At 39.8% G+C, this 19,155-nt stretch overlaps 3 protein-coding genes across 6 annotated transcripts; 1 reads left to right on the top strand and 2 right to left on the bottom strand.

The window, feature by feature from the left end:
* Nucleotides 1-1,277: 1,277 nt before the first annotated feature.
* nsdhl (NAD(P) dependent 3-beta-hydroxysteroid dehydrogenase NSDHL) lies at nt 1,278-9,655 on the bottom strand. 3 transcript variants are annotated; one of them, XM_077022763.1, is made up of 8 exons: nt 9,503-9,654; nt 9,235-9,288; nt 8,937-9,098; nt 8,707-8,853; nt 8,004-8,132; nt 7,637-7,779; nt 5,181-5,283; nt 1,278-1,968 (listed from the first exon to the last, which is right to left on the bottom strand). In XM_077022763.1, the coding sequence occupies exons 2-8, from the start codon at nt 9,253-9,255 to the stop codon at nt 1,636-1,638; spliced, it is 1,038 nt and encodes a 345-aa protein (XP_076878878.1). In that variant the 5' UTR covers nt 9,256-9,288; nt 9,503-9,654; the 3' UTR covers nt 1,278-1,635. The 3 variants fall into 3 exon arrangements, with proteins under 3 accessions (XP_076878878.1, XP_076878879.1, XP_076878880.1); XM_077022764.1 differs by lacking the exon at nt 9,503-9,654 and adding an exon at nt 9,450-9,486; XM_077022765.1 differs by lacking the exon at nt 8,937-9,098 and having other exon boundaries at nt 9,503-9,655.
* A 291-nt stretch (nt 9,656-9,946) lies between these two features.
* On the top strand, nt 9,947-13,625 carry cetn2 (centrin, EF-hand protein, 2). Its single transcript, XM_077022766.1, has 5 exons — nt 9,947-10,225; nt 10,463-10,621; nt 12,094-12,222; nt 12,311-12,448; nt 12,624-13,625. The coding sequence occupies exons 1-5, from the start codon at nt 10,223-10,225 to the stop codon at nt 12,711-12,713; spliced, it is 519 nt and encodes a 172-aa protein (XP_076878881.1). The 5' UTR covers nt 9,947-10,222; the 3' UTR covers nt 12,714-13,625.
* Nucleotides 13,626-13,827: 202 nt separating this feature from the next.
* Nucleotides 13,828-18,602, bottom strand: gcna (germ cell nuclear acidic peptidase). Of its 2 annotated transcripts, none has more exons than XM_077022762.1 (13): nt 18,477-18,602; nt 17,980-18,151; nt 17,810-17,876; nt 17,652-17,706; nt 17,189-17,238; nt 17,039-17,105; nt 16,878-16,957; nt 16,272-16,658; nt 15,883-16,042; nt 15,500-15,644; nt 15,276-15,411; nt 14,726-14,930; nt 13,828-14,368 (listed from the first exon to the last, which is right to left on the bottom strand). In XM_077022762.1, exons 2-13 carry the CDS (start codon nt 18,046-18,048, stop codon nt 14,137-14,139), a joined length of 1,653 nt encoding a protein of 550 aa, XP_076878877.1. In that variant the 5' UTR covers nt 18,049-18,151; nt 18,477-18,602; the 3' UTR covers nt 13,828-14,136. The 2 variants fall into 2 exon arrangements, with proteins under 2 accessions (XP_076878877.1, XP_076878876.1); XM_077022761.1 differs by lacking the exon at nt 18,477-18,602 and adding an exon at nt 18,237-18,400.
* Nucleotides 18,603-19,155: the final 553 nt, after the last annotated feature.

Below are 19,155 nucleotides of genomic sequence, written 5' to 3'. Positions count from 1 at the left end.
TCAGGTAAGGGTGTGTCAGTGACTAACCCAGCCAGTTGGAGGAGCCTAGCTGGCCATGGTGGGCGTGGATGTGTGTATGTGTGTGCATTAGGGTGTAACAGGAGGAGTGTTTTCTATTTACTTAAATCTCATAGTTCTCGTCAAGCAGAACAGAAAAATAGATATGTATGATAAACAATCCCACAGTCAGCATAGATCTTAGAGATTCTTGAGCACCTGAGAAGATTTAGGATTAGTTTTAGCCAACTGACCTCTAACATGACCTTCCAAAACCAAGAGTTTATCACAGCTCAGAGATCAGTAACCAGGTGTCTAATCAGGGGCTTCAATGGGACTATTTGTAAAAGGTTCATTGAAAGAGTGAACCACACAACATTCATTATCTTAATTGGAGCAAGTCAGCATGGGAATACAGTGATATGTTTATCATTTCCCACTGTGGCAATGGAGTAATATTGGCAGCATTGTTTGAGTATGAGTATGGTGCAGATATAACTGAGTGAGATCATTAGTGCTGTGTCACATTCTTCTGGCCTGAAGAGCAGAACAGACCTGAGCAGCTCTACACAGAGGAGCAATCATGAGTCTGTCTCCCTGAGAGATACGCAAGGTTGTCGGTGGCAACAATACAAAAGCAAGTGGTGTGACTCTCGTGGTCTGCATGTAAAGTACTTTAATTGTTTTTATAATTCCAAGTGAAGAGATTTGCAACCTCAAATATTCATTAACCGGTTGCCATTCAAAGAGAACCCACTGATTCACAGTGATGGTCTGGAGAACAGAACCAACAGCTACACAACAGTGTTTCAGGCTGGCTGCTATCTCAACCATTTCAGAAACAGGTCAGGCAACCTGGCCCAACGGCCATGACTCACAAGCCTCTCGGTGGTGTGTATTGTTGTTCCAAGAATGTGAGGTATCTCATCACCATCGTTCAGCTTTGACCACGCCAAGAACAGGAATGCCAAAAATATGCCGTGGGACCGGCCGAACCACTCAAGTGTCAGGAGTTACTGTGATGCATGAGCAGTGCAGAAAGTCAGGTGAAAGGATTCCTCAGATCTACAGGAAGGCGTCCGTGAGCACACCCTACATCACAGAATATGCACCACGTATTGCTCAATGCTCACAAAATGCGGATGCAAGTGCTAAGAGACAGAGACTATGTGCCCATCCCAGTAAAACATTCGATACCATTTTTTACATTCATATTCTACTTGAAAGTAGTCAGTTCTGTATTTTAATGTATGACGAATAAAAAGTCCACAACAATAAAATGGAATATAATACAACACTTTTATTGAGAAATATATTGAAAGATGGAATTACACCAATCTTTGAAATTTGTATTCAGAGCACACAATTTATCTTTTTAGAGGCATAAGTGAATTCCTTGAACATCATTCCAAAATATGCAACTGAACATAATCCTTACAACTGGCCAAGTCCAGGGCTTGTACTCATGGAGCATTGTAAACATGATCACTGCTTCTGGATCAGTTCTTCTATATAGGCTACAGTGACCAAGATCAGGATTAACCAGAAAAAAAATGATTTTGCATCAGCACTGCTATGAGCACAGTTCAATTTCAACACATACACAACCAGTGCAGATGAAACAGACTCAATAACAGTCTAGACTCCCCTCTGAAGATGTGTGTAGCTGGACAAGGTTTGAGCTATAGCCTCCTGCAAACCTACCAGTGGTTGGTAACCCAGGTCCTTCTTCGCCCGTGCACAGCTGTAGTAGTGGTGCTTGCCGGCCAGAGCCACGCGCATTGGGGTGAACGTGGGCTTTATTGTCACCAAAGGGCCCAGAAGCAGCGTTAGTATCCACAGCAGCAGTGCGATCCCATAAACAAGCATGTAGGGTAGGTGGTAACGTGGGGCATCGTAACCCAGACCGACTAGCACCTTGGACATAAAGTCCCAAAAGAGGACGGGCTCGTCATTGGTGATGTGATAAGCCTGTAAAGACAGGGTGATGATAAACGAGCAAATATGCAAAATAAATGTGATAAAAATCATACATCAAGACTGGGGCATAACTTTCTACAATGATACTACTGGGAAGTGCCAAAGTAATGAATCTATTCTATGACTTCTGTGTTTCAGAATGAGGATGCAATTAACTACATGTTCTCCATCCTGCCTAGATTTAAAAAGCATTAAAGCACTTCACCAGTACCCATCCGTTATAGGACCAAAATATAAAATGAATTGCTGAACCAGAAAAACTCATCCTTACACTGTAAAGCATAAACTTAGGGTAGGGAAACCCCCACTACTGAAGTGTGTGATGCTTTAGTGGAAATAGAAATGTCATGCTGGTGTCTTTGTAAATACAGTGGAAAGAATTCTAGGGGAGGGGTACAAGTGCTCTCTCAGCTGGAACTAGGAATCCCAGATCACTATATACCTCACGATTTGCAAATCTCTATGGAGTGGCAGTAGTATTATAGCTTAGTTTTAGAGAATGACTTTGTCTAAACAGCATGTGTCCAATCTGATTTTTTATTGCAGTTTTTAAAATCAGTTTGAGTTCGATAATTCAGCTGCAACAGTGTAAACTTACTGTATATAATAATGTTCTCTAACCATTTTGAATCACTTTCACCAAATTTATATGCACAACCTCTTCCCCTTGAGAATATATATTTGGTCATTCTAAGCTGGTTACATATGTTTGTAGCCAAGCTTATGGGTTGCTTTGACTTGAGCTTAACAATTAACTTAATTTCAGGTATTTTTTATTTTTTAAAGCAATAATTAAGTAAATAAACAAGAAGTTAACAAGCAAGTTGGCAAGTAACTTTTCTTGTTAACAGGGCACTCTGTTAGATGTAGTAAAAAAGTAAAGGTTTTAACCAACTATTTTGCCTATATGTACAAATGTTGACTACTTCTACTTATTTGTGTGTTTGCCATGAATTATGACTAGATTGGCAGTCCTGCAGAAAAACATCTTGTGTTAGGGGAGAATCACAAACAAGCCACAGCAAGGCTAAATCAGTTAAATGAATTATCAGAACACACCACATATCTTTGCCTTAAATATGCTACAACAGACCATGTTGCATGCAAACACTGTCAGTGACAAGGTAGAAGAAAATATGTCAGAAGCATAAAACCTGGACCTTGAGGAATGTGAGAAATGCTGTTGGGTCTTAAATAAACATCCAATTCTGCTTTACTGAAATTTAATTCCTTTTCCTCTCCTCTGAGTAAACACTTCCTTAATGTCTTCTTTCTGTTCATCTTCTATTCAGAATGAGCATAATGTATTTAATGCTTGCCCAGTTTACCTATGAACCCATTTAATGTAATTATTATTTTTATGCCAAATATGCAACAAACTAGTACATAGATTAACTTATAATGTACTATAAAATTAAACAAGCTAATATCTAATTTCTCAGCTCAGCCGGATTTAAATTCTCAGCAGAACCCACAGCCACAGCCTGTATGAAGCTTGGATTTATATAGTGCCTTTCTAGATACCCAAGGTGGCTTTACAGTTAGCACAGGTACAAGAGAAGCAGCAGCCAGTTGCACACAACGTACTCTCTACCTGAAACCTCAGGGACTGAAGAGGGTACAGGAAGGGGAGAGAGGACAACACCCCAGAGCACCATCCACCACAGGCAACACCCAGGACAGGGCACCATTGGCCATAAAGACACACATGCATACCCACTCAGACAACACAGTCACACATAAATGCACTCTGATACTTATGTAGGGACACAATACCTAATTTATCTAATCTGGAGACCCCAGACCCCCAAGCAGACACGTGGAAAACATGGAAAATCCACTGAGATAGGGACTTGAACCCAAGACCCCAGTGCTGAGAGCCAAACATGCTAACCACTGTTAGCTAACCACCAAGCTGTGTTGCCCTAAAAATGTCAACTATACCCCAACCTACCCCCATGTAACACCAAGTGACTGAGCTCCAACCTACTTTGCTAGTTGTTCACAGTGACACAAAATTCTCTAGCTACAGAGATATATTAACACATTATTTTATGAAGTTTCCCCCCCAGTGCCCAGCCTCTGGGAAAACTATTCAAGAACCCAATGTTGTGGGCGATGGCTGTATCACTTCTCTACTCCAGTTTCTCTGGACATTTCTAACATGCCCAAGTGTGGTGAGCTCTCTTGCAGATGTCTGCAACTGAAATTTCACATTTTAACTGGTCACCAAATTTTTAAATAAACAACAGTGCTTAATTACCAGGCTAGCGGTGGTCTGTAGGCAGCACTGCCAGTCTGCATTGAGAAAGTAGCGATACGTTTCCACAAGCTTGCTTCTGAAGTTAGTTACATTTTGGGCATCAAAGTGAGCAACTATGACAATGTCAAAATGCAGGTTTGTCATGCACAAAATCAGCAAACTGCATCGGTATACTAATAGCTGCTTTATGCTTCTTAAAAGAAAAGGCTCAGAATGCACTGAAACTGTACTCTAACAATACAATGATTATGGTAATTTATATATTATTTTAATGGATCGTTTTTACTTTTGTGGGTTTGTATGATCATGTGCACAGCCATCTTGCCAGTGGTTTGCAATTTCTGAATAATTTGTTAACTCCCACAACACCTACTCACACACACCACCATATTATATCGACTAAAGACTTATCTGTTTAGTTTGGCCTTTGAATAATCTATTACATATTTACCACATCACATATCTTTCTTCTCCGAGTTTCACCTGGGGAGTAACACTGCAGTCGGAGCCTACAATTCCAGTATCATCGCTCCGACACGGAATGAAAACCTGGCATTCATCACAAGACATTTACATTGACAATATCAACACCCAGAACTTTCATTCTAGTTACCTTATACTTAGCCTGATTGTGTGATTTGTTTGTAACTTGTGTATTCGTCTGTATAATTTGTTTTTGTGTAATTTGTGTGTTAACGGGCCGCCCAATGGAGGATGGGTTCCCTTTTGAGTCTTGGTCCTCCTAAGGTTTCTTCCTTTTCCCCACCATCTAGGGAGTTTTTCCTTGCCACTGTCGCCTTTGGCTTGATCATTAGGGATCATGATCCATAGTATTGTTAACCTTGTAAATCCTGTAAAGCGCTTTGTGACAACATGTGTCGTGAAAAGCACTATACAAATATATTTGATTTGATTTTATTTGATTTGATATTACACCCACCTTTCCACAAAGTGGAGAGTCTTGCTTCAAATGTTCAGCAGCCAGGATGTGACCATGGACAACATTCTCCACATAAGTGAAGTCCACTAGGTTAGACCCATCTCTGCAAGGAGACACAAAAGCCTACATTATCTCTTCAGCTACAGGTATCTATGCACCCACAGCTCTCTATACAGCCCTGTGGAAATAAGTCCACACACACACACACACACATACACACACACACACACCTGCCACATATATATTACGGGTGGGCATAGATTCATTTTTAGATCTAGATCTAATCTCAATGAAATTTATCTAGATTAAAATGGCTCATTCAGAATATGCGTGCTACCCAAGTAATGACTAAAAGTCAGTCTTTGAGATAGGGTTTCTACCCATGTTTATGGGTCGGCAGCTAGTGGCAATCCACTGAGTGAAGAGATTGGTCAACTTGTCAGATAGAGCAGTGCTGCCTCGGTTGCACTCAGTAGTTTGGCGGTGACTCTTCCCCTGGGCTACACCAGTGCTTGACCCAGCGTCAGCAGCATTAGCAAACAGGCGCTTCGCGTTTAAATGCTACTTCAGACTGGTAGAACTCCTACAATAAAATAATTCCGCATTACATAAGCTGCAAACAACTTTAGTCTTGTCAATGTCTCCATTAGGAAGCACATGTGCGATTTGTTGTGGTAATTCACAGGTTGAAAAACTCACTCTCGCCCCCTACTGTGCAATTTGGTTAGGAATACACCCGAGCTAAACTATCAAGGTGAAAGTCATCATAGTTTGCTTACCTATTTTGACCCAGTTCCCAACCCAACTTTAAGAATAGATTAATGGCGGTATTTTTTTTATATCGCCCGATAAGAGTTCACATTATCGAACGCCGTTAACGCCGATAACGGCCCACCACTAATATACACATAGCTACACATATCCTCAAACACTGATCTCATCTTTTCCTTTATATCCTAAAACAATCCATTCTTTCATCATTTCATTGTCTTATTTAGCTCATGTTTGCATCCAGTAAATAATCCCAGCACACAAAAAACTATTGATTTGCTGCTGTTTTTTATACAAAAAAAATATTTATTCAAGGAACAACACCTGCTACACATGCAAAAAAGAAAATTCCCTGATACATAATCAGCAAATTAACCAATCAAATTGATGATTATTAGTTGACTGAACACAGTCAGTCTTGACTGGAGGTTTTGTTTAATCAAAACCTCATTTATATAGAACCTGATCATGAGTGTGAAGTAGTCGCCAAAGTTTCTACAAGCACATCATGCTTGTAGAAAAATGGTGAAAAGTCTGAGAAAGGTTAAAAGGGGTATTTCTAAGGTTCTGAGACACCATGTCACATTGACCTTCATGAACACACGGAAAAGCTGTAAAAGCAAAAACCTGTGAAAGTTTTTCCCAAAATCTCTGAAAGGCGAAAACAACTCAAAGTTGTTACAAAACATCCATAAGTATCTTATGAGGAACTACAGCCGTGTCTAACCTCAACTAAGAAGAGTGTTCACAGTTCCACAAAGTTAAAAATACTGGACATAAACAGGACTTATGAAAGAGTAGCAAGACAGAAACAACTAAAACAAGCAGAACAAACATCAGTGCTCATCTCACATTCACCAAACACCACCACGATGACGCCATGCCTGTCTAGATAATGTTCATTCACCAAACACCACCACGATGACGCCATGCCTATCTAGATAATGTTCTACGCAGAGTCAAGTAAAAAGATGAACTTTAGAATTGACATGGGTAGGGGATGTGGGTACATGTTTCTGCCCCAGGTCTCAGATGACTTGTACTTTAAAAGAAATCAAGAATTATGCTCTTTAGCCAATCATCTGTCCATGGGTGAAAGAGTAAATGTGGAGAGCAAGAAGAACAGTATTAAAGCGAGGCAAACTGAAATGTAACACCTTTAAATACTGGCCTGATGGTCCAGCTAGTGAAAAACACCTCATGCCTTCAGCCCAAACAGTAAAAAGACTCTGAGGAAAGGCTGCCACCTAGTGGTTCCGTGTTTTATTACTACAAAGGAGAAGGAGAAGAAGGAGGAGCTTTTGTGTAAAATGCCATTGTGATTGCCTGAGGTAAATAAGACCTAGTTACAGTATAGCGAAGTTATAGATGCAAAGACAATTTAAACAAATATATGCTTTCAGCTTTGAGGCAAGAAAGCCACTTCCTGCTCCAGTATGACTGCTCAATGCAAGGTCCATATATATGTGGTTTGATTGATTTGGTGGCCTGCATGGTCCACTGACCTCAACCCCACTAAACACCTTTCAGATGACTTTCAGATGTTCATGGTTTTATGAGAGAGAGTCCAACAAGTTCATGTTGGTATGATGGTCAGGTCTCCACATTTCTTTGGGAATACAGCATATACTGGAGCTTTACACTCTCTTTACACTCTCAGTCAACCAAAAGTCATTCTTGCTCACCCAATGATGAACTTCATCTTGCCCTGGCGGGCCATGTCCACCAGGATGGGCACTAGCTGTGGGTCTCGTGGGCCAAAGATCCCATGAGGACGAATCGCCACAGTTAAGAAATCCTTTTGTTTATGGCAGGCTTCCAAAACGATCTATGAGAGTAACAATTTAGCATTTAAACTGTGAATTTCTCCTCATATTTGAACCAGTGGTTGAAAGAAAATGGAAATACAAAAACAAACAATACTGTATCAAATATAAAGTATGAAAAGTGACTGTAAAATAGTTGAAAAAGTAGATTTTAACAGTACATTAAAAACAGTACTCGTTTTTCATAACGAGGGTTCATCAAATCAATAGGAAAATATACGTTTACCTTCTCCTGCAGTATTTTGGTCTCTGTATAATAATCAAGGGGCCTTTCTGCATAAGGCAAATCTTCCTTTCCATTCTTAATGTCAGTTCCTTCAAACACCACACTGGCACTGCTGGTTAGAACTAGTTTCTACAAAACATAAGGATTTGACATACTGGACATTTCAAACTAACTCTATTAAAAGTAAATAAACAGTTAAGACTGTGATAAAAATTGCTGTCTGTGAAGAATGATTATAGTTCTCCCAATAGTCATGTAATTAGGTGACAATGTGTGTGTGTGTGTGTGTGTGTGTGTGTGTGTGTGTGTGTGTGTGTGTGTTTGAGAGAGAGAGATCACACTGCACAGATGGGTAAATTGCACAAATTTCAATTGGATGAAAAACTGCTGTTTGCAGTTGCAATGTACAAACTGGATTAATGTTAGCTTGCAAAATAGCAGGTCTACAGAAACAGACATTTTTCTTAGTTTTTAGACAAGAAAGACAAAATCTGTCTATATAATTTCTTTAGAAATTTCCATGGTTCTCATGTGTCATACATCTGAATTAAAATGCAGTTGTAAAATGCATATGAACAAAATCAGGTGTACCAAGTTGCCTTTGTTGGTTAAAGGTGTACCCTTGACATCAGTCAAACATAACTAATGCAGCAAAACAGTTAATAGACAGAAGTTGTGCCACTTAAATGTGAAGAGTGTCTACCTGTACCCCAGCCTCTCTGCACGCTTCAACCAGAGTGCGCGTGCCCTGGACGTTGACCCTGTGGAAGAGAGCTGGGTCACCACTGTCCGGGGGAGGAGACGCACAGTGAAACACCAGTGATACGTCCTTCAGAGCTGTGAATAAAGCCTGCAGGGGAAAAAACAGTAAGGATATAAAGAAACGAGACATTAAAGGTGTGATGCCTAGAAGTATAACGTGAATCTAGTCACCTGTTTGTCACACAGATCTCCTTGATGAAAGGAGACCCCAGGAAGGTGGCAGGTGTGTCTGATGTCAAACACAGTCACTGTATAGTCCTGTTCAACCAGCTGCTCAACAAGGTGTCTGCCCAAAAACCCACAGCCACCTATCACTGCACACCGCTTGGTGCTCTGTTTAAATTAGACAGGTTGCAACTAAGTGAACACTATATATGCAAGATTTGGCAATACCTCAATAACTGAACTACCATTAGTTATTATTTTTGAACACGCACAATTACTGTTTACGAAATATTAAGTTACTCACCGGTCGGATACGCGTTGCCATTACTCCAGACCTTAATACCTTAATACCAACCACCTGTAAGGCACAAAGACATTGGGGCGGTGGTACAAGTTAAACAATTTTATGATAATAATATGATACACAGCTAAGTAGACCATGGACTACTGAATGATATCATATACAAATTTAACGATATATATATAAACACAAGAATGAAACCATGTGCGACAACCCACCGAGATCAAGGACCCCACACGCAATAAATCCACAACAACTTTGCCCAACTCACCTGAAAACTGTCAGAGTCCTAAGCTGTGAGAAGAACCATGAACATATCGCCTGAGACCTGAACCGTGCTCCATTGGCGGTGTGTTCCTCGCTATGGAGGTGACACATCTGCTCCACCAATGATGTGGAGATACGACTAATGACGCCATTGCTAGGGCAGATCCTGCACCAGCAGACCAGGCTCTCCTCCACGCCCAGATTAAATGTTCAGAGGCGCTCTTAACATTTGTTTCTTTGGTTCTTTTTATTTATTGTGGTTTTCTGCACATATGGTTTTTCAAATGGTTTGTAAGGAGCAACGTGAGCCCAGAATACACACGTCGCGCTGAAACAGCCTATTCATAAAGGCACATTACGCTAGAGCAAATGTGTGAAGCAAATTAAGCGTTTGGTACACCAATTAAAAAAATCTGAACCACAGCCTAGTATGTCCACTGAATTCATCTTCATTTGCTGTAGCAAACCATGTTCTTCATTACGTTTCTGAAAAGCCCCTCCAAGACCAATCAGCGTTTGCACAGCCCACCAGGTTCAAGCCCAGTAGACCACAGCACGGAGGAGATGATGCTGGGAGCGACGGTGTGGTGAGGGATGAATCCTACTGAAATCGTTTTAGTTGCTAAATCCGTTAAAAACGACGAGAGGACTCCATATGACAGCAGACCCTCGGACTGCACGATAGTAACGTGTCTCGGTTATTTCTGTTGCTCTTCTGACTATAATGGTGAGTCACTGCAACACTGTTGTGACCTTATAAAAGCCTGCTGACAATCCTCTTGTTAAGGAGGCAGCTCAGATGCTTCTTAGATAATAATTGTATTATATCTGGTGCTACTGATAATTCTGTAATTTATCCGGTCGTTATGTGGACCATTGTCAAAAGATGAACAGTGTTAGTTAAGATAATGGTCCTTTCTTTGCGTTTTGTGCATAAGCCTTCGATAATGCTGATTTATTATAGGCCACTAGCGCCAAGAGGCCGTCACTTGGGGCTGTGGCGCCTCGTAAGAAAACTAGTCCTAAACCTGAATTAACAGAGGAAATGAGGCAGGAGATACGAGAAGCCTTTGAACTGTTTGACACTGATGCCTCTGGCTTCATTGAAGTGAAGGAGTTAAAGGTAAGGTTCTCAGAGCTGTACTATATATATATATATATATGTGTGTGTGTGTGTGTGTGTGTGTGTGTGTGTGTGTGTGTGTGTGTGTGTGTGTGTGTGTGTATGTATGTGTGGGTCATTCTACAGAAATGTCCACTTTTGTGTCCCTAGACTTTACAGGACTGTTGCATTTTAAAAGCCCTCAAATTTAGGGATTTATTTACATTTTAAGACAAAACAACATGATATTTGAACAATTATATCTTTTTGAACCACTTATGAGTCAGTTTTTCTTTTCAACCATTTGAGTGTTTTTCCAAGTTCTGTCCTCATTGTCATGCTGGGAAACTAAGGGCTTTAATTTTTGAATGGAAAACATATACTTTATTAACTCAACTGCAGTTATGTGTCCATAAAGGTCCAATATATCACACAAAATATTTAAAAATACCATATTGCAAATAAATATAATAAAATCCATAATAAATGTGTACGTCCCCAATATTCATGTCACTGGTGTTACCGTATGACAAAAGACCATTATTTTAATATACAAAGCCATGCTGATGACATCACAGGAAGTCATTTTGTTTCCTCTCTGAAGATTATTGAAAACAGACACATTGTAAGTTCAATGTCATTTTTCATTTTTTATAAATTTTATCATCTACCCTAAGATTTCCTTCGAAGCTTTAGTGCAAGTCACTGGTATGCCCTACTTTAATCTTTGGAAAATGAATACAGAATAATAAAAATTGATAAATTTATACATAGTTCAGTGAGTAGTTCATGACTGTCAACATGTGGTTTGATTCCCTGTGGCAGCTATTTTGTAAAATAGGTTTGTTATGAAAGTTGTCACTGGTGTTACCGTCACTGGTGTTACAATCCTGATGGGTAACAGTACATGAAATCTTCAAATAAATGTACAAAAAAGCCAAAAAGCCATTTAGGTGTACCTTATATATGTTCTTATAGCTAATTAGTACAGTGATAATGTAGTATAATTTAAAATCCTAAAAAAAGAAATTTATGTAGGAAAATTTTTCACCTGTCAAAAGTGGACGTTTTTGTAGAATGACCCGTATGTATATATACACCCATCTTGTATCTGTACTCATTTGCCATCTACATACATCTATATTATTGGTGCATTTTATAGATGTATAATTACTAACTGTAGTCATTCTCTTTCCATGTGGAATTCTGTCCACCCACTTCCCATTCATTATTGGTTAGATTCAGGCTACAGGACCAGTTCATACTGCAGAGGGGGCACAGCACCCTCCATATATTAGTTGATGTTGAACTGGTAACAGTGTTTTTACACATGAACCTGCTGCTGAGTTTACATGGGTCTGCCACACAAAATAATCCAGACAGCAACGGTCCTGTGGTTTGAAGCTGGCCTCTTGCTAAAAGAATGAAAAAAACTGTGGATGTTTATTATAAAGTAAGTAGTCAGTGTATGTTAAGATACTTTTTGGCCATAGGTGGCTATGAGGGCACTTGGGTTTGAACCCAAAAAAGAAGAAATTAAGAAAATGATTGCAGAGGTGGATAAAGATGGTACTGGCAAGATTTCCTTCAATGACTTCCTCACAATCATGACCCAAAAGATGGTGAGCTCTGTGCCCTGGTGACAAAACAGCAATAGCAATATTATATATCCAACACATTTCTTTACCAGTTGGTTATGTTATGCTTTAGGCTGAAAAGGATTCGAAAGAGGAAATTCTAAAGGCATTTAGGCTGTTTGATGATGATGAGACTGGCAAGATATCATTTCGTAACCTAAAGCGAGTGGCTAAAGAGCTGGGGGAGAACCTAACTGATGATGAGCTTCAGGTGAGAAGATCCATTAGTCAGTTGTTTGTTTATGTATGTGAAAACAAACAAAAAACAACACTGGCTTATATTGTTACACGCTACTAGTTTTTCTGTGTTGTCTATTTGATACGTTTTTGTATATATAATTTTAGTTTCAGTATTTTGATGTAATTTTGTCTGTATTCATCATTAGGAAATGATTGATGAAGCAGACCGAGATGGTGATGGAGAAGTGAACCAGCAAGAGTTTCTTCGCATTATGAAGAAAACATGTTTATACTAAGCTGGTGGAATTAAGGGGAGATACACCCACAACTAAACTATGACATTTGGAGGATTGTAGGATTTTAATAGGAGCCTCAAAGTGCACAATTCCATAAAAATAGTCTGGGATGACTGTAGTAACAGTACAAAGAGTAACATTATGACCTTAGAGAATAAAGATAATGTTAAGATTACGAGGTCTTTAGGAAACATATTCAGTGTATTTTGGTTGTTTGCTTACTTAATGTGTTTGCAATGATTGTTTACAAATGTGTTTGATCTCACACTGAATCCTTTAAGAAATGTAATCCTTAAAATTTCCTTTAAAGGATCCTTTAAATGAATCCTTTAAGAAATTCTAATAAATTATAGCACTCTAGGTTCTCAAAATCACAAAATTAAGTTTCACCTAATATATAAGTAAATGTATCTACAGGCCAAGAGACCACAAGCGAAGGTTTTGATGTTTGTAGCCTATGTGTGCTGCTCCCAAGTTTCTGTGGTGACCTCGCCTTATGTCCAAGCTTTTGAAAGGAGAATTGAACATCCTTTCTTATTTCTGAAGCAGTTGTGTGATGTGACTGTTGCTGTATTTTCCCACTCTGCGATCCTGTCCTATTTATGTGATATTCAATATTTTGTATAGACCTAAAATTTGTTTATAGCATAAAAAATACAAAAAATGTTTGGATGTCATTTCTCATATGCTGTATTTCAAAACAGCATAGACTAGTCTTAAGAGGTGGTAATGTGATAAAAAAAAGGCCAGACCCTAGGAAGGGCCCCCTGAGGGAACAACATGGCAGTTTTGGCAAGTAACGACACTGGCCAGGATACAACAAGGGCAGGAATACACCCAACAGCATGGATACTTAACAAAGTCAATAAAAGGAAAATAAAAATAATTTTAACAATAATGAATGTAAGGAATACATTTAATACATAATTGAGATGAAACATTGTGCTTAACTGACAGGTTAAAACTATATTCTCCAAATTTACCTTGAAAAGCAGTGGGTCTACCCACACATGCCCCATTATGGGTTTATTAATGCAAGTTGCAATATTTGCATTAATGCAAATATAATGCATTAATTAATCCCCCCCATCTCCAAGAAGTATTCATAAACATGTCAGATGTATAAAAATAACTTTATTTAAACACTAAAACAGGACAAGAAGAATTATAATTCAAGTATACCACTCTACCAAACTTGCCACAATGCATGTGTAAATCAGGGCCTTTTAACAGCTACTGAGCCATCTTAAGTACCAGTTTACTAGCTTATGACATACCAACTCTGTGTATTTACAAATGCCACAGAAATGTCATACTCAACACATACCCTGGTTTCAGTAAGGCAAAAAAACACCCCCAGAAAAACCAGCACAGCAAAATACGCAAGAAAAATGACATTCAGGCCAGGGAGGTTGTTCTGATATTAGCTGTTGCTCAGGCACGTCTTGCTGGCAAAGTCGGCACTGAGCTTGCGCATGACGTCGGCGTGACTCTGGCCAGAGAGCTGCTGCCGCACCGTCCCATAATTCTCCTTCACAAACGTGGCGAAGGGCGCGGGCCCCCGGGACCTGGGTGTGGTGAGGAGCACCAGCTGGCCTTTACACAGGGCACAGATGAACTTGTGTGTGTCCAGAGACTTGGAATGGCGACCAATACTAGGGATAATCACAGGCAAAGATTATATATATATATGTATTTTTGTTTTTGTTTTTTTTTACTTTTTTTAATAAATTTTATAGATTTTATAAATATAACTTGTACTTCAATAGTAAAAATTGTGTTTCAGGAGAAAGGACAGTAGGCCTATACTGTCCACGTTCCTAGGGACACCATGTTAGAAACAGATTATATAAATATACAGTTCCAAAATCTGGCCAAAAAGACATATGGTGGTATAATTATATATATATATACACAATACTGTGACAATGTTCGCTTTATCACTTGAGCCACATGAGCAAATAACAAAATTTGAACAGAACATGGAACACATATGACTGAGAAACACGTACGTGTTTTTGCAGCGGACACATTGGTATTGATACTTGTAGTTGATGTCGTAGCTGTGGCAACGGGTGACCATTGGCAACTCAGGATGAGCCAGTGTGGCTTTACATGCGTAGAGCTTCCAGAAAGGTCCGTGGCCATCTCGCACACCGTTGATCAGCCATGTGGCTGCGTGGCACAGCTCATGAACCAGCGTGTCCCTTAACCGATCTGCCAAAGGTCATCAGACATGGAAAGGCTAAATCCCCACGTTACTAAAAAACAGAGCTGTGTCTCCTATACTGAACTTCCAATCAGTGCAAGTAACAAGACATGTACCTACACAAGGTTACAAGCACACAGCCTCAGTGTAATGGAGAGACAGACAATTCTTTAAGTAACTGAAGTTACTGAAACAGGACACAAAAGGAAGAGGTACTTGAATGCTAATTAAACTGTGAAGAATTTGAATAGCTCTACTCGTACCACAGTACATCCTCACCTGGAATCATCACGGAACACACACACACACACACACTGCAAATGCAGATGTTAGACCAACTCAAAAAAAGTTACCAGCAGAATCGCAGACTTTGACAGACAGTTCGATGCGAGCGTATCGCCGGCCTGTGCCTCGCTCCTGCCCCGTAATACAGTAGCCAGCAGTTTTCCTCATTTTTGTATTCCATGTGACTGACATGTCTGTGGGTAGCTGAAGGAATTAAAAATGCTGAATTAGGACCCACCTAAAATGCACCATCATTACAAACATTTACACATGTGGGAGAGCACAAGCTGACCTTGCTGTCAAATATGCTGGTGTTATAGAGTTGGTAGAGTTTGCTGGTGAGCTCATGCTTGTTCTGCTTGAAGTTCTGGCAGTAAATGGATCCAGAGACCGAGAGAGACTGCAGGAAACAGCCTGGACTTTTACACACCACCACTCTGCCAGATACATGAAACCAGTTCAGTGTCAGATTCTTACCAGTTTGGGGTAATTATTATATATATATATATATTCTAGTCCCAAAAAGTATCAAAGAAGCTTTTTTTAAAAAAACTTTTAAAAAATTCATTTCTTAAAAGTAGACTAAAACTAGGATTAGGGTAACCCAACCCCTGATCTGAAACGTCAGACAATGTGATGTGATGCAGGGACGCCAGGGCTTTGTTCGGCCTCTACCTGCTGCTCGGGCCTGTTCGCGGCTCACTGTGGCCGACAGGTCTGCTGATGTGGAGCTGCTCTTCAGTCTTGTCCACCAGAGACTCTGCCCCTGGTGCCCTGGCACGGCCTTTCTCAGCCTTCACAGATGGAGTCCAACAGGCTGTTGTACCTTTAAGTTCTATAGCCAGTGCATGAATGGAGGAGCACATTAAATTAGCCTAAATCTAATAATAGTAAACACCACCCCCAATACGTATATCTTTCATTATCAACTGACTCCATACACTGTTAATCAGCTAAAATCAAGCACAAATTTGAACATGTATTTGAAACTAATTATATGAAAAATTCAGATCACTATTTAATTTCATGAGGAATAATAAAAGTGGCTGTGAGATTACCAGTACCTCCTGGGGGTTTAGGAGAACCTTGCATGCTACAGCTTCCCAATTTCTGGTTCTTCTTGATGCGGTCCAGTAAGGACATGAACTCCTCATCAGAGCTGGCTGTGTCACTGCTCCTCCCACTGCATGTGGGCGGGGCTGAGGAGGGTGCAGAAGGGTGGGGTGTAGTGAGAGGGGGGGGGAGACGCAGGGCATCTCTGAGCTGGCGTTCTTTAGCTGGGGTGTCCTTCACCTGTGAAGAGATCTGGCAGGTGGACCCATCTTGTCGTGTCTTCCAGGTTTCCTCATCATTCTCACTATCGCTGAGAAAGACTGGAGCGTCATAGTGAGAAGGAGTTCGTTTCTGTGGCTTCCGGACAGACCCAGAGGTTTTGGGGTGACTCCGTTTGTCTGTGTGAAAACACAACCGCATTGAACATTTATCCAACAATCAAAATCCTACAAATGATATTTTAAAAGTGCATATTAATAAGATGTATTTAGATTTAGTAAAAGGAAAATGTTCAACTGGATTTTGGTGAATTTGTTAAGGCAAATCACATGCACCATGGTTTCATACTATAGGATGCACAACTGCGCTGGAATAGAAGCTCTGGCAATAGTGCTCACCGTTAGAAACAGGTGGATTCTTCCTCTCAACAACAAAGTCATCATCAGAGGACACGTCATCCACTATAAAATGTTTAAGGCTGTAGAATTAAGTGCAGTTAGAAATCACCACCTTATGTTGATACATTTATTGAGCTATTTGTTAAGACGTTAGCACCAACCTATCATTACTGCCTCTCACAGACTGCAGTCTGGGTTGAATTTTTGGTGTTCTTACACGACTCAAAACTACAAAAGAAAACAGAAAGCGTTCAATTACTTAGTTTAACATGAATGCCTTCCAGATATTGAAAGAAAAAAAAGTTACTTACAGATTTCAAAATCATCATCACTATCTGAGGAGAAAACAGGAATCGAATCCCTGCAAAAAGACATACAGGTAAATCAATCTATCAGTATCCTCTCATCTTCAGACAGGTTTTTGGACAGTTCTATGTAAAAATCTAAAAACTCATGAAACCAAAATCACTTTCAATTCCAAATATGCTATTGTGGTCTTTTATTGAGTGGTCCTTTTAAAAATAGCAAAAGAGATCCACTGCTCCAGGCTTTACTTAGGAGTAAATTACTGAAATAAAACGTGAATATAACTGATTACTGACATACATGGATATAAAATCTGAATTTTTATTATTTAAATAATAAAAATTCTGATTTTAATAATAATTCAGATTTTATATCCATGTATGTCAGTAATCAGTTATATTCACGTTTTATTTCAGTAATCCCTAAGGACTCGATTTTATTAATGGAAAAAAACTGTGGTGCTCAAACCTTATTTTCTTGACAGATGAAGTTTGTTTGCAAGTCCGTTCAGTATCTCCGAGAACTGAAATTAGAAAATGGACAAGAACAGTATTTACTAACTGTTAAACTTTAGGACGGCTGTGTTAAAGTGTTAAGTGTGATTTAGTGGTGTGGGTGAGTCGTACGGGTCGAGCTCGTCTCCTCTGATGGATCCGCTGCATCGCCTGTAGCAGGTCGCCTGCTCTTCACGCTCTTTCTCAACGGAACCAAAACATTGAACCGTCCAATAGGTCAGACAATAATAACAGCCAGGATTTACTCATGCTCCAGATTCACGTCTCCTAATAACCGTTACCTGTAGTGCAGCTCGACCTGGAGCCGCCGGGCTCTCCCAGCCGAGCTCCCCCGCAGCGCCGCGCTCCATCGGGCCGAACCAAGACCACAAACTCGCTGTCAGCAGTGACGGACTCGTATGTTCACGTAGAGGCGATTATCATCCAGCTGGTTTCACAGCTTAGTTCAAGGATCTGTGTTACATTAAAGAATATTAACTAACTTCTGCACGGAGACACAACATTTACCATCAATATGTCTACGTGAAAACAAAAATACCTTTTGTACGTTTTGTAACCTTTCTTTGAATTCAATAAAAGTTAATTTCAAAACAACCTCAGCGAATCATTTGAAACATTTGAAAGAAGGAACCAGGTTTTCAAATGTGCCGGACCGGAAGAGGTGTGAGTGGGACGAACGGCGCCTTCCGGCCGCCTTAGACCCGCATTAAAACCACAGACCCTCTATATATATATATACGGTCTCTGACTAAAACAGACTAAAACTCTACATACGTACTTTTGGTTTTACGTATTGTAGGTTCTAGGCACACACATGGGATTTGTTCCACGTACATGTCATTAATACTTAATCCATCATTTCGAGTGAGTATTGTTTTGTAGTTTGCTGTGCGGTGCCGTCTAATAACCACCAGGCGTCACTGTTTCCGTCTTTGGGGCTTGAACTGCCCAGCAGCCGGAGACCTGCAGTTCTAGACCTGCAGTTTCAGACATGCGCCACCTAGCGGCTCGGAATGTAACGTAATATCCAGATACTGTTTTGGTATGTTGCGGGAGCAGATGGAAGAAAGATGTTTGTTAGCAACAATAATAAATGATAATGTCTGAAGGTCATTTTTGTGTTATTGTAAAGTTTATGTCATAAAGGATGAATCTAGCTAGGGTTAGTGTGTCTTAGTTCGTTAGTTATGGCTACCTTTATGGGTACCTTATAGCTACTTTGACTGACTGAAATGCTAGTGCTAGCAAAAGAGCCATTTCTATTCATTTTTGAATTTCAGGATGACATGGAAATGTTTATTGAAGAATGTGTCAAAGGCAAGCTGAGGATTAATTTGGTGTTTAAAGAATAAAATTAACACAAATATAATCACATTCTTTTTTTTGTACTACTTATTCATAGCCACTACTTTTTTTTCAATTTTTATTAAATTGAAGCTAATTATAGTGTACATAGG

The sequence above is a fragment of the Brachyhypopomus gauderio genome, chromosome 11 (assembly GCF_052324685.1).
Source record: "Brachyhypopomus gauderio isolate BG-103 chromosome 11, BGAUD_0.2, whole genome shotgun sequence".
In the NCBI taxonomy this organism is placed as follows: Eukaryota; Metazoa; Chordata; class Actinopteri; order Gymnotiformes; family Hypopomidae; genus Brachyhypopomus; species Brachyhypopomus gauderio.
The sequence above is the reverse complement of the archived record's forward strand: the minus strand, read 5'-3'. Positions and strand labels throughout refer to the sequence as shown.

Bases quoted from the DNA above. Each gene is read 5' to 3' on its own strand.
- nsdhl (XM_077022763.1), bottom strand. From the start codon at position 9,255: ATGGCAACGCGTATCCGACCG. The intron at 9,099-9,234 runs GTGAGTAACTTA...TAATTTAAACAG, and splicing joins TGGCAACGCGTATCCGACCG to AGCACCAAGCGGTGTGCAGT. The intron at 8,854-8,936 runs GTGACTAGATTC...TTTCCCCTGCAG, and splicing joins GAGATCTGTGTGACAAACAG to GCTTTATTCACAGCTCTGAA.
- cetn2 (XM_077022766.1), top strand. The intron at 10,622-12,093 runs GTAAGGTTCTCA...TTTTGGCCATAG, and splicing joins TTGAAGTGAAGGAGTTAAAG to GTGGCTATGAGGGCACTTGG. The intron at 12,223-12,310 runs GTGAGCTCTGTG...GTTATGCTTTAG, and splicing joins CAATCATGACCCAAAAGATG to GCTGAAAAGGATTCGAAAGA.
- gcna (XM_077022762.1), bottom strand. From the start codon at position 18,048: ATGGAGCGCGGCGCTGCGGGGGAGCTCGGCTGGGAGAGCCCGGCGGCT. The intron at 17,239-17,651 runs GTTTGAGCACCA...GTCTTTTTGCAG, and splicing joins TCATCTGTCAAGAAAATAAG to GGATTCGATTCCTGTTTTCT. The intron at 14,931-15,275 runs GTAACTTTTTTT...GACCTTTGGCAG, and splicing joins CAAAGTCTGCGATTCTGCTG to ATCGGTTAAGGGACACGCTG.